This window comes from Podarcis gaigeae (assembly GCF_964106915.1).
Source record: "Podarcis gaigeae genome assembly, chromosome: 6".
NCBI lineage: Eukaryota > Metazoa > Chordata > Lepidosauria > Squamata > Lacertidae > Podarcis > Podarcis gaigeae.
The window spans coordinates 1,129,617-1,142,702 of record NC_139682.1 but is presented as its reverse complement, the minus strand read 5'-3'; the positions used below and the strand labels follow the sequence as shown (position 1 = coordinate 1,142,702).

Here is a 13,086-nt window from a genome sequence, read left to right as displayed (position 1 = left end):
ATAGATAGATAGATAGATAGATAGATAGATAGATAGATAGATATAGATAGATAGATAGAGATAGATGATAGATAGATAGATTAGATAGATAGATAGATAGATAGATATAGATAGATAGATAGATAGATAGATAGATAGATAGATAGATAGATGATAGATAGATAGATAGATGATAGATTAGATAGATAGATAGATAGATAGATAGATAGATAGATAGATAGATAGATAGATGATAGATGAGAGAAAGTTCTGTATCTTCATTGCATCATTGCTTCTTACTCTGTGCATACAGCCCATACAAACATGGTGAACAGGCTCCTTAACTGGTGATTTCTTGAAAGGGTTTCCTGCCCACCCTCTAACAGCTTATTTCCTGAGCCCTGTTTCCTCATTCTTTTCATGCATCTGTCCTTTTTATGGCTAGCTAGACCCCTTCCGTCATCTTTCATCATTTTAGATGAGAAGTAACTGGCAGTTTCTTTAGCCATTTCATAAGAAGAACAACGCAAGGCTTGTTTTAGTTCAGTTTGAACTCTTGTAACCTGTTGATTGGTGATAAATGGACCCTGTTCCTTATTCAGGTAGGAGCTTTTCATCTCCCACCTGCTTCGAACCCTGGAGCTGTTGGTCCTCCAATTAAAATGCCGCCTGGTGGGATGTCCTCGTACACTTGGTGTTCTCTCTGGGACTCCTTGATCACTGGAGCTCAAATTAAGGCTTCCTCGGTGCTATATGTCCTTAAACAACCAAGCTCATCATCAGATGACTCTTCTCCAGCCCAAGTCTTGCCTCCCAGCTTCAGAGCTGGTCTGGGCATCATCAGCTGTAGCTGGAAGTGAAGAGGGGCCAAGGATTGACCTGCCCAGCTCATCTTTGGAGGATCCAACTTATCTCCAAAGAGCACAAGGAGATTTGAGCTCCTCATAATTCTTCTCCTTCTGCAGCTACTCCTTCTTCTCTGGGCCAACCTGGACTCCATATCGGCAGGTAAGAATCGTTGTGGAAGAAGCCTTGCCGACTTGTAGCATTGGAAGGGAGCCCCAAAGGTCACCCTCAGCAGCAAAAACTTGGTTTGCAAATAATGGTTTCAGCTGAGTGGGTGCTTGATTTCCCTCAAACAGAACGCACGGGGGCAGGTCCACTGCAAAGCAAGTCGGGTCACAGCCTGGATCAGTAGTCCTGGGGATTCAGAGCCTTCTCCAAGCACAATGATGAGGTCCAGGGACATCTTCTGCCTTCTTCCAGCATTCATTGCCCTCTGGGCCAAGCTGCCTGTGGTGTCTGCAGACCTTGGTGAGTACAGGGCTTGAAACCCTTGTGGTCCTGTGGGGATTGTCCTTTGATTCCCTGCCTCCCCATTTCATAGAATCATAGAAATGTAGAGTTGGAAGGGACCCTCGGGGTCATCTAGTCCAACCCTCTGCAATGCAGGAATCTCAACTAAAGCATGACAGTTTGAAGGAGAGGCACACTTTTATTCAGCAACACCTTACAGGACAGAGTCCCAAACTTTAGCCACTAAAGTTTCATCCAACCACCTTCTGCCATCCCATTGCCCCACCATCCCTCATCCAACCACACTCTCCCCTTTCTTGATGAAATCCATTAAATGATCTGTGACTTCCCCTTTCACCTCTGAGTTTCCGCTTGCATCACTTCCCTGGCTCTCTCTCTCTGAACCTGCTGCCTCTTGCCTCCACCCCTTTCCTTCCTCGTAGAACTGTAGATTTGGAAGGGACCTGTTGGGGTCATCTAGTCCAACCCCCTGCCATGCATGACTTGAAGCTAAAGAATTCGTGGCAGGTGGCCATCCAACCGCTGCTTAAAAGCCATCACCTTTGGAGGGAGTCCACTAAACAGCCTTGGCCCAGTAGACCTGAAGGAGCGTCTCCACCCCCATCGTTCTGCCCGGACACTGAGGTCCAGTGCCAAGGGCCTTCTTGGGGTTCCCTCCCTGCGATAAGCCAAGTTACAGGGAACCAGGCAGAGGGCCTTCTCGGTAGTGATGCCCTCCCTGTGGAACACCCTCCCACCAGATGTCAAAGAGATATAAACAACTATCTGATGTTTAGAAGACATCTGAAGGGAAGTTTTTAATGACCAATGTTTTAATGTATTTTTAATCTTTGTTGGAAGCCGCCCAGAGTGGCTGGGGAAACTCAGCCAGATGGGCGGGGTATAAATTATTATTATTATTATTATTATTATTATTATTATTATTATTATTATTAAACAGCGCTCAGCAACAGAAAGTTCTTCCTAAGGTTGGGTGTGAATTTCTTTTCTTGGAATTTGGATCTTCTCCTCTGGAGCAGCAGAAAGCAAGCTTGCTCCATCCTCCCTGGATCCTAGAACCTAGGTGGTTCTAGGTTCACCTCTCCATTTCCTCTTCTCCAGGCTAAGCAGATCCAACTCCCTGAGCCCTTTCCAGAGCCTTTATCACCTAGGCCAGGCATAGGCAACCTCGGCCCTCCACATGTTTTGGGACTACAATTCCCATCATCCCTGAACTCTGGTCCTGTTACCTAGGGATCGTGGGAGTTGTAGGCCAAAAACATCTGGAGGGCGGAGGTTGCCTATTCCTGACCCAGGTGGTCTCTGTCTCTTTTTGAACTCTCTGCTTTCCAGACTTCTCAGCGCCCCATTCCTCTGCCCCCACCAGGTATCTGCATCATCCCTCCGGACGAAGGACTCTGCTTTATCCTGCAAGAGCGCTGGTACTACAGCTATGAGAAAAAGGAATGCCTGCCCTTCAACTGGGGGGGATGCCAAGGGAACGAGAACAACTTTGAGAGTCGGAAATTGTGTGAAGCTGCCTGCAGCAGATACGGTAAGCCTCCCCCCCCCCCGAGAAGCCCCCATCCCGCAGAGAGGGTTGCTCAGCTCCAGAAGCCCATTTTAAAATGTTTAATCCCAGAGGTTTAGTTACTGGGCTATTTGGTCATCACATTTCACAGAATCGTGGAGCTGGAAGGGAACCCAAGGGTCATCTAGTCCAGTGGAATTTGCTGCCAAGGAGTGTGGTGGAGTCTCCTTCTTTGGAGGTCTTGAAGCAGAGGCTTGACAACCATATGTCAGGAGTGCTCTGATGGGGTTTCCTGCTTGGCAGGGGGTTGGACTCGATGGCCCTTGGGGTCTCTTCCAACTCTAGGATTCTAGGATTCTATGATTCTATAACCCCAGGAATTTATAGCCCACCTTTTCTTCCAAGGAGCTCAAGGTGGCCCATGTGGCTCTCCTCCTCATTTAATCCGCACAACAACCCTGCGAGGTAGGTTATGCTGAGAGGTTGAGACTGGCCCCCACGCTCACCCAGGGAGCTTCCTGGCTGGGTGGGGATTCGAACCCAGGACGGCAGAGGGCATGTGGTGAAGTGGTGGAGGGACTCGCCCTTCTGATAGGAAATGCTCTGTGAGGGGAGGACAAAAATGGGGGCCGAGAAGCGTCCATTTGTTGGGGGAGTGAGAAATGTCCTTGTTTTCATCTGAGGGAAGCTGGAGGGAAGGCTCCAGGGCTTTTCTGATTTTCATGCTGCTCCAACATCCTGTTCCCAACATGGTCACTCAAGCTCTTTTATGGCTTGCAGCCTGAGATCCTGGAGGGGGCATATGGCCATTGCGACTAGAAGCCACTGGCGGAGTTATCTTCCTCCTCCATGAATTAGAGACCACTGTCGCAGTGAGTTCCACAGTCTAACTACATGCATATATCCAGAGATTCTTAGAAGACTGGAGTAAATATATGAACTATTTGAAAAGCAATTGTGATCACACTATTAGGTTTGCAAGACGTTTTGTAAGGTGGACTATTGGAAATATTGCAAGAAAGACTATGAGATGAACTATTAGTTAATGATAATTAAGAGTAATAGAGAAATTAAGAAATGCAGAATAAGTGATAAAGCATGGAAAATCATCAGAGGTGTTGACAGAAGTCTAAAACATGGTATAAGAAGGGAAGTTATGTTGTATGACTGGTGGAACTGATATGTTAAAAAAATCAATAAACATGTATATATATATATATATATATATTTGCTTTCGTAGATTTTCACGGGTACAGGAATGCAGGTTTTGGTGTCCTCGGGTGTCTTCCCGTGTAAAAGTTGGGGTGTCTAGGCGACGTTTCGACGAGGTCTCACTCGTCATCTTCAGGCTGGTGCTTTCGGCTTCTTGTTACTGGAACAGAGCGGGATCTCAATGTTTGAGTTCCTATAAATACTGTAGAGGGGGTGTGGTGTCTAGCCTCCAATGTTCTGGGCAGAGAGGAAGTTCCCAGGCTAGTGTGCCTTTTCTTCTTTTGTTCCTTAATTACTTGAGAGATACCTTGAGTGATTTCTTGAGTGATATCCTGAGTACCACTTAGGTGGGTCATTAGGTGTGGATTAGTTGCTAAAGACTTCCTTGAGTGCAGGGGAGCATCTCTTCCAGGCAAATTTCTCTGGAGGGAAGTGTGCAGACAAGAGGAATCAAATCTATTTAATTCAAATGCTCCACATTTGGTATGTCTTATACCTCCGTTGAAATAGTATGGAGAAATGATTGTTCGTTGTGTTGTTAACGGGAAACATAACCGGCTAAACAAATGAAGCAAAAGGCTTAATATTAATCAGTTTGAAACCAAGTGAAAAATGGTATATACTGGAATGCAGTTTGGGCTTTATGAGATAACAGGATGCTGCTTTAGATGCTGCTTTAGATAGGCCTGATCCTGCAACCACTGCATTCTGCTCTGGTCAGACCTCACCTGGAGTACTGTGTCCAGTTCTGGGCACCACAGTTCAAGAGGGACACTGACAAACTGGAACGTGTCCAGAGGAGGGCAACCAAAATGGTCAAAGGCCTGGAAACGATGCCTTATGAGGAACGGCTAAGGGAGCTGGGCATGTTTAGCCTGGAGAAGAGGAGGTTAAGGGGTGATATGATAGCCATGTTCAAATATATAAAAGGATGTCACATAGAGGAGGGAGAAAGGTTGTTTTCTGCTGCTCCAGAGAAGCGGACACGGAGCAATGGATCCAAACGACAAGAAAGAAGATTCCACCTAAACATTAGGAAGAACTTCCTGACAGTAAGAGCTGTTTGACAGTGGAATTTGCTGCCAAGGAGTGTGGTGGAGTCTCCTTCTTTGGAGGTCTTGAAGCAGAGGCTTGACAACCATATGTCAAGAGTGCTCTGATGGTGTTTCCTGCTTGGCAGGGGGTTGGACTCGATGGCCCTTGTGGTCTCTTCCAACTCTAGGATTCTATGATTCTATGATTCTATGCTCTTATGAGCTGCAGTCCAGCACATATGGAGGGCAGAAGGCCGCTGACATTGAGGTTTTCCCCAGCCATGCTGGAGATCTGACCTGGATCAGCTCCTAAAGACTCCTGCAGCGTCAAAGCCTTTATCAGAAGAGCAGCTTGGCTTGTGGGTGCCTATAGCTAGAAACCTGCATGCATTTTTATTTTATCTAATGATCAAAACAAGATCATGATGTGTTGGGAGAGAGAAATGAAGGCAAAATGTCCTGCCAGACTCCTACATATCTCATCTTGATGCGAAAGAGACCTTTTCTCCCTTTGTGTAGGCAGGATAATATGACCACCGAAATTTCCAAAAGCTGCAGGGTGCATGGCAGAGCACCTAGCAGGGGTGAGTTTTGGGCTTGGTGCAGCCAAAGACACAGACCTCAGGGGCAGAAGGAGGCACCCCTCTGTGGGGAAGGAGTGCCACAGCTCAGGGGCCACCACTGAGAAGGCCCTCTCTCCCGGGGCCACCACCCTCAGCCTCTGAGGGCAGAGGACCTACCAAGAGGGCCCCTCTGCTGCTCTCAGCTCCCGAGAGGGTCTGCAGGGAAGGAGGCGCTGTAGCCATGCAGTCTGGGAATCTGGAGGGATCACAGAGTGCTCACAGTGATCCTGCAGGGTTTGGGTTTGGCCCACCACAGGGGATTTATTTCTGCTCAAGGCAATCTTGGGCAATATTCCTGGAGACACATGCCATTGCCCGACAAGGTCAGTGGCAAAAGGTGGGCAGAGTCACTGCATCTTTGTACCGGGGGTCACTTTCCGGCCATGCAAAAGTGGTTCCTTGTAGTGGTGCAAATATTCAGAGTGTGGGGGTCAGGTGGGATTGCTATGAGGAATTATGAAATATGGAGCAAGCCATTGTGTCCGCGATGAACGCATTGCATTGACTGGATTTAATTCATTGACAATAATTTCTGATCGAATCCCACAAGCCTCTGCATCTCTGCTTTCTCTACACCCGACAGGCACGTATCAGCATTCTAAATACACAGGCCAGTTGTTCATCAGGCATCCTGGGTCATAAAGCTAGAAGGTAGCTTTGATGTAGTTTGTTAATCATTCACAAAGAGATGGTAACTACCTATCGTTCTTCTCCTGTTTATTGCTGTTTATGACCTCTGGAGTTTCCTAAAAGCATTCCTCTTTGCTTCCTCTTTTATTTACTCTGAATTACATAAGCATGCTCAAGTAGGAAATTAGCTCTTTGTAGTTTTAATCTTTACCTTTGTCCCACGTGGGGTTTTTTGAAATGCTCAGAGGAAATCTGATTGGTTCTTACGAACACTGTGTAAGAAGTTCTTTCGTGAATAAAACGACCTGGGCCAAGGGGTGGAGAGGAATTATTATTTATTGGCGCCTCCTCCCAGAGTCTTGCTGGTCAAGCCTCGTGTGTATTCTATTAATCAGAGTCCAATCCTTCCTTGCTTTGGGAACCCTACAGTTCCTCTGTTCACCCCCTCTCCACCCCTCTATCTGGGCAAGCAAGGGGCATCCTCAGACAGATCCCAGCCAGGGGAAGGCACTCAAGGAAGGAGTGGAGCCATGGCAGAGTGAGTGTGGCCTCTGGAGCGGATTCCTCCTGAGGGCTGGTTTATCTGCAAGGTTGCCGTACCTGAGATGTGCCCACTCAGTCGCTTCCATCTGCAGAACCGGCACAGTTACACCTGTCACATAATACCTTTTAGCATGGCGGCACCTACCTGCATTCAAGGTCTTCCTTTAAGTGCCTGCTAAAAGCATTTTTGTTTAGACAAGCCCACCCAGATGTGAGTTTTAATCTTGATGTGAGTTTAAACTTGTTAACGGAAAAATCCGAGGGCTCCCTTGGACAAAAACAAAGACCCCAACCAGGATAACTTGGAGCAAAACAGCAGCCAGTAGGCTTGGTCTTGATTGAAGACTGTCACGACAGGACTCCCACCCGCAACAAGATGAAGCAAGATGGAAGCCCAGAACAAAAGAAGACCCCAACTTTTATTAGTTACTAATCCCCCAAACTACACCCCTAAGACTACATCGCAACTACATCACATCAAAAAAGGAGGGGTTGAGAGAGGAGTTGTGGTGGTAACCTGAGTGTCCTGTCACCTGGCTGGTTCCCCCTTTCCCCCTCCCCATGAGTACTTTCCAGGTGACAGAGGGGAGTTTGCAGTTTCCTGCCCCCAGAAGGAAGAGCTGATCATTGTCCTTTGTTCCAGTCTGTGCTGAATCCACTCCCATATGGAAGTTCTTTGTGATCTTGATTGTCTTCTGTCTAGGACCATCATGGTTGGCATAGCAACTGGGCAGGGCTCCTGTGGATGTGCTGGTATGGTCAAGGGATTATGGCTGCCCTGTATCAAATCTTCCCCATTTTGTAGTCCTTCCTTCATGGAGTAAAATAAAAGTGGAACAGTGCAGATCCGATGTATGGTTGATTTATAACAGAAGCATAGCGTATGTAGTGTGTGAGTGTGAGTGTGTGAAGTTTGTACAAACTGAATGATGGGGGGGGGGGGGTTCCTGCGACAAACTCAGTGTGAGTTTAAATCTCTTTTTAGTTCATTCTTATTTTTGTTACCTTCCTCCCAAAAAAACACTTTGAAGTTTGTTAACAATCAAGTAGTGTATACATTTTACAAAATAATTAGAAATTTTGGGGAGGTTGGGAGGGTTGCGTTTGCCCCCCCCCCCCCCCCCGCTGCCCAGACTAACCAACTGTGCCTCCCATCTTTCTATCCCAGGCTGATAGAAAAACCAGCCCCTCAGCTCACACCCATCAGCACAGGAGGCACGCAAGAAGGCAGGGCTGAGTGTGTTTACTCCAAAGTAAGCCCCACTGAGTACAATGGGAGCCACTCCCTAGTAAAGGTATTTGGGATCGCATCCTTTCTTCGCACAGCTGATGGCCAAGAAGGGTCCAGGGTTTGGGAGAAGAACAGAGTACCATGGGAGGGAAGAGACAGTGAGCCAGCCAGTCAATTGCATAAATTTATTGTTTTGTATTACCCAGCATGTTTCAGGAGCCCGTCAGCCCCCCAGGGGTGGAAAATGGGGGTCAGGAAGGAGGGAGGAAGGAGCCCAGCAGGATGGCTCCGTGGGTGCTGCTCCATCTTCTTCCCCACGGGGCAAACCCTCACCTGCTCCCTCCATTGCTCTAGGGCGCACCTGAAACAGGAAGACAAGCAGATCAGGAGAGGCAGCTCCTTGAGACTACAATTCTCTTCTTTGGTTTGTATCTAAGGGAAGCGGGTGGTGCTGTGGGCTAAACCACAGAGCCTAGGGTTTGCCGATCAGAAGGTCAGCGGTTCGAATCCCCGCGACAGGGTGAGCTCCCGTTGCTCAGTCCCTGCTCCTGCCAACCTAGCAGTTTGAAAGCACATCCAAGTGCAAGTAGATAAATAGGTACCGCTCCGGCGGGAAGGTAAACAGTGTTTCCGTGTGCTGCTCTGGTTCGCCAGAAGTGGCTTAGTCCTGCTGGCCACATGACCCGGAAGCTGTCTGCAGACAAACACCAGCTCCCTCAGCCTATAGAACGAACTGAGCGCACAACCCCAGAGTCATCTGCAACTGGACCTAATGGTCAGGGGTCCCTTTACCTTTACCTTTAGGCTTGTATCTATGTAGGCTTCAAAACTTTAGAAGCAAGGGGCCCGAGAAGGGCTGGACACATGTCAAGTTGCAGGCTGGACATCTAGAAAGTTGTATCAAGTGAGTGTTCTGCCAACTACCCTCTGCAAATGTCTGCAGCGCTCTGGTTGGATTTTATATTAATTCTTTGTCTGTAAACCCTATAAAAGGTACACACACACACACACACACACGTTCAGCCTTTGTGGAAGTGACCACGCTGAACCTATTTACTGCAGTAAATAAATTTTGGACTCTTTCTTCAACCCGACTCACGAGTAGTTAATAGTACTAGTGAGACAGCAGATTTGCCCTTCAACCGGATGGCCATCCATCAAGGATGCTTCGGTTGTGATTCTTGCATTGCTGGCGGACCAAATGATTCTCCTGGGTCCCTTCCCGCTCTACTAGTCTAGGATTCTATAATTGGGGATCCGTCTGACCCTCTTTACTGAACCCCCTCTCAAGGGGACTTTCTCCTCCAGGGTCCCCGCAAGGCCCAGAGCTGGAGCTGTGCTTACCTTGACCCCCACAGGCTTTCTGACACATCTCCAGGGTGTCGAACCGGTTCAGGTTGCCCTGGCAGCCCCCATAGATGAATTCCTCACACCTCTTCTTCCCCCAGTTGTAATACAGTTTCCGTATTAAAGCCTTGCAGGGACCTGTGACAGGAGGAAGTCTGCAAAGATCTGGAGGAGGAAGAAGAGGAGGAAGAGAAGTGCTGGGGGGGGGGTATTTGTGGCACACGAACAGCAACACTGCTTGCCACACACAGTCTCGTTTTGCGCAGCTGCCCACCGGCAGCACAAGCCTGGAGCCACTTCCCCCTAAGGTCCCAGGGTAGCTTACAGCAATTAAAAACAGAAAATTTAAAACAGCTTAAAATGTGTTTCAAAGCTCCGAAGCGGACAGACACATGCAAGCTCATTCCTGAAAGCAAAGAGCAATTAATCAAATGCTGACAATTTTGACTCCCATTTGCAGGCCTTCCGGGACATTTTCATCATTTGCCTTTACGCAATCTGGCTTTTCCAGTTGCAGGACACAGTCTTGCCTGGAGGGAGTCTGGAGACGTGAACGTTCCTAGGAGATAATGACAGGGCGCAAGGTGGCAATAACCCTCCCTGATTTTCCAAAAGAAAAAAAAGATGTGCATAGGAAACAGGCCAAAAAGTAAAGAAGCACAGAACCCGGAAGGGAGGGTGTTCTTACTCGGCTCAGGTGCCTGGCAAGTGTTGCCACAGGGCGAACCACAGCACTTCTTGCCTGGTGGGCAGTTGGCATCCGAACTGCACTGGTTGCAGGAACCCCCACCAGAGGGGTCAGTAGAACGGACAGGGAGTTCCCGGCAATAGCCAGGTCGGTCTGGAAGGAAAGAAAGACAAGTGGGGACCAGTTTAGCCACTGGGGGAGAAGGAAGACATTGAAAGGAAGGCATAGCCGACCAGCTGCCCCAAAGGGAAGCTCACAAGCAGAATTCCAGCAAAACAGCCCTCTCCCCTCCTGTGCTTTCCAGCAACTGGCGTTCAGAAATGTTGCTGTCTCAGGCCCTGGAGACAGAACACAGCCATCTGAAGAAGCGTGCATGCACACGAAAGCTCATACCAATAACTAACTTACTGTATTTTTCGCTCCATAAGATGCACTTTCCCCCCTAAAAAGTAAGGGGAAGTGTCTGTGCGTCTTATGGAGTGAATGCGTGGTCCCTAGAGCCAAATTGTCCAGGGCAAAAAGCAAATTGTGCTTTTTTTTTTTTTTAGAAAGAGGGAAGGAGGGGGTGTTGAAACGAAGCCGCTGAGCAGCTGATTGGCAAGCGATCGGAGGGAGATAAGGGACGCTAGCGATAAAGGAGGCTGCTTGGGAGGGGGGAGGTAAAAGCCCATGGATCCTCAGGATTTTGGCACTGGGTCACCCCAAATTCACCATCAGATCACATACCATGTCCATGGCTACAGCCTGCACCAAAAAAATTACGCACCCACTGTTGCGTGGGGCCGCAATGGCGCAAAAATGTGGTTACAAAGCACAGATCCACATGGATCCTCAGGATTTTTGGACTGGGTCACCCCAAATTCACCATCAAATCACATATCATGTCTGTGGCCATAGCATGAACCATAAAAATCATACATCCACTGTTTCATTCAGAATATTATTTTTGTGTGTTTTCCTCCTCTAAAAACTAGGTGCCTCTTATGGAGTGAAAAATACTGTAGTTGGTCTCTAAGGCGCTACTGGAAGGAATTTTTTAATTTTGTTTCAGCAGCCATCTAGGTTAGTGGCCATGCCTGCCTCCTGTGGCAGGGAGTTCCATAGTTTAACTGTGTGAAGACGGCCTTTCTTTTATCTGTCCTGAATCTTCCAACTGTCCACAAGTTGTAGGTCTTTAAGCAGAGGCTGGATGGCCATCTGTCACAGATGCTTTAGTTGAAATTCCTGATTTTCAGAAGATTTGACTAGATTTCTTCTGGGTCCCTTCCAACTCTTCTATGATGCTTGGGAGAAAAACTTTTCTCTATCCTCATTCTCCATGCCATGCATTATTTTATAAATTTCCACCAAGCTGCCTCTTGGTCTTTTCTCTAAACTAAAAAGTCCCGAATGCTGCATCCTTTCCCCATAAAGGAATCTCTCCATCCCCTCGAACATTTTGGTTGCCCTTCTCTGAACCTTTGATGCAAAGGTTCCCTGGGGGTTGGGGGGGGGTCATAGCTTTTCTTCAGTTGGCAAAGCATCAGGGGTTTCCTATGATCCATGCAGTTGGTTGGGAGCTCCAAGAAAGGATCAGAGAGGGTCTCGCAAGAGCAACCTTGCAGGTAGATCCAGGTGGGTCCACTTAGCCCAGCCTCCTGCTTCCAATGGCGATCAGCTGCCAGAAAGCTCCCAAGGGGGGCATGAAGTCAGGAGATGCTCCCTGCCAGCCACCTGCCCCACAGAAACTAGCCATCAAAAGGCGAAAGAAACATCGCCACCAGACCCCAGACCCACTCACCATCGCCCCCCCCTCCTACCTAATATAACTCTAGTGGCTAAATGTTCCCATATTTTTAGAAGGAGAAGGAGAAGGAGAAGGAGAAGGAGAAGAAGAAGAAGAAGAAGAAGAAGAAGAAGAAGAAGAAGAAGAAGAAATGACTGTATTTTGAGTGGTGGATGGATAGTTTAGTTCCATGTGTGTGAAGGAAAGCAAGAGTTGTGAGTCTGACTTAAAAAGCCACCCCGGTAGGCCTAAATAAACCAGCCAGTGAAGCCCTAGTTGGAGGGCATTGGGGAAGCCTAGCATTTTGAATTCATGCCCCACTGGGAGGACAAGGAATGGTCAGGTAGCAAGCCAAACAGAGATGGGAGGGAGCTGGGTTTGGTGGTCTTGGACCGGGAGGCCAGAGGGACCTCTCTTCCCAACCGCCCACCTGGCAGCTCACAGGACTTACCTTGCGATACGATACGTGGCAGGTCAGCTGCAAGGACCAGCAGCCCCAGAAGAAGGGCGACGCCACCTCCTGAGGCCATCGTGGTGCGAAGTGAGAGTGCCCAGTGCTGAGTCAAGTCATCCTGGAGATGTCTCCGTCCCAAGCAAGGGAGGGGCGGTGGGAAAGACTAAGCGTCTAACCGTCTGCCAGCCCCTTTCTCTTGCGCAAGGGCACCCCTGCCAGCCAGGGAGGAGCTGAGAGCAGAAAGTGGAAGTCAGCTCGCTTCCCCTCTACGGTGAGCCAGGCTGGGATGTAGTCGGGCAGGAGGAACCTGCGCCTCTGGGGCTCCGTCAGGAACTCCTGGAGTGTTGGACACGCTGGGATCCCTCTTCACAGAACCCCAGGAATTGCAGCAAAAGAAGGCCTGTCAGGTGGTCATGCAACCTCTGTTGAAAAACCTCCACTCTCCTTTGTTGTCTTTTGAATCTGCTGTTCAGGTTCTTCCAGTGCAGCAGAAAACAAGCTTGCTCCGTCAGATATTTGAAGATGGCTATCATCATGTCACCTCTCAGTGTCCTCTTCTTCAGGCTAAACATACCAACTCCATCCATTGTTCCTCACAAGGCTTGGTTTCAAGGTCCTCTTGGTCGCCCTCCTCTGCACACCTTCTAACTTCTCCATATCCTTCTAATAATAATAATAATAATAATAATAATAATAATAATAATAATAATAAATTATTTATACCCTGCCCTCCCCGGCCACAGCTGGGCTCAG

The 13,086-nt window shown here is 48.3% G+C and overlaps 2 protein-coding genes across 2 annotated transcripts; one reads left to right on the top strand and one right to left on the bottom strand.

Moving 5' to 3' along the window:
* The first annotated feature begins 237 nt into the window (after window positions 1-237).
* LOC310847213 (kunitz-type serine protease inhibitor vestiginin-5-like) lies at window positions 238-3,762 on the top strand. The gene is made up of 4 exons (XM_083744836.1): window positions 238-987; window positions 1,122-1,293; window positions 2,663-2,830; window positions 3,587-3,762. The coding sequence occupies exons 2-4, from the start codon at window positions 1,209-1,211 to the stop codon at window positions 3,589-3,591; spliced, it is 258 nt and encodes an 85-aa protein (XP_083600962.1). The 5' UTR covers window positions 238-987; window positions 1,122-1,208; the 3' UTR covers window positions 3,592-3,762.
* Window positions 3,763-8,250: 4,488 nt separating this feature from the next.
* Window positions 8,251-12,493, bottom strand: LOC310847198 (kunitz-type serine protease inhibitor 28-like). The gene is made up of 4 exons (XM_083744821.1): window positions 12,331-12,493; window positions 10,115-10,267; window positions 9,424-9,591; window positions 8,251-8,440 (listed from the first exon to the last, which is right to left on the bottom strand). Exons 1-4 carry the CDS (start codon window positions 12,407-12,409, stop codon window positions 8,430-8,432), a joined length of 411 nt encoding a protein of 136 aa, XP_083600947.1. The 5' UTR covers window positions 12,410-12,493; the 3' UTR covers window positions 8,251-8,429.
* Between the last annotated feature and the right edge of the window lie 593 nt (window positions 12,494-13,086).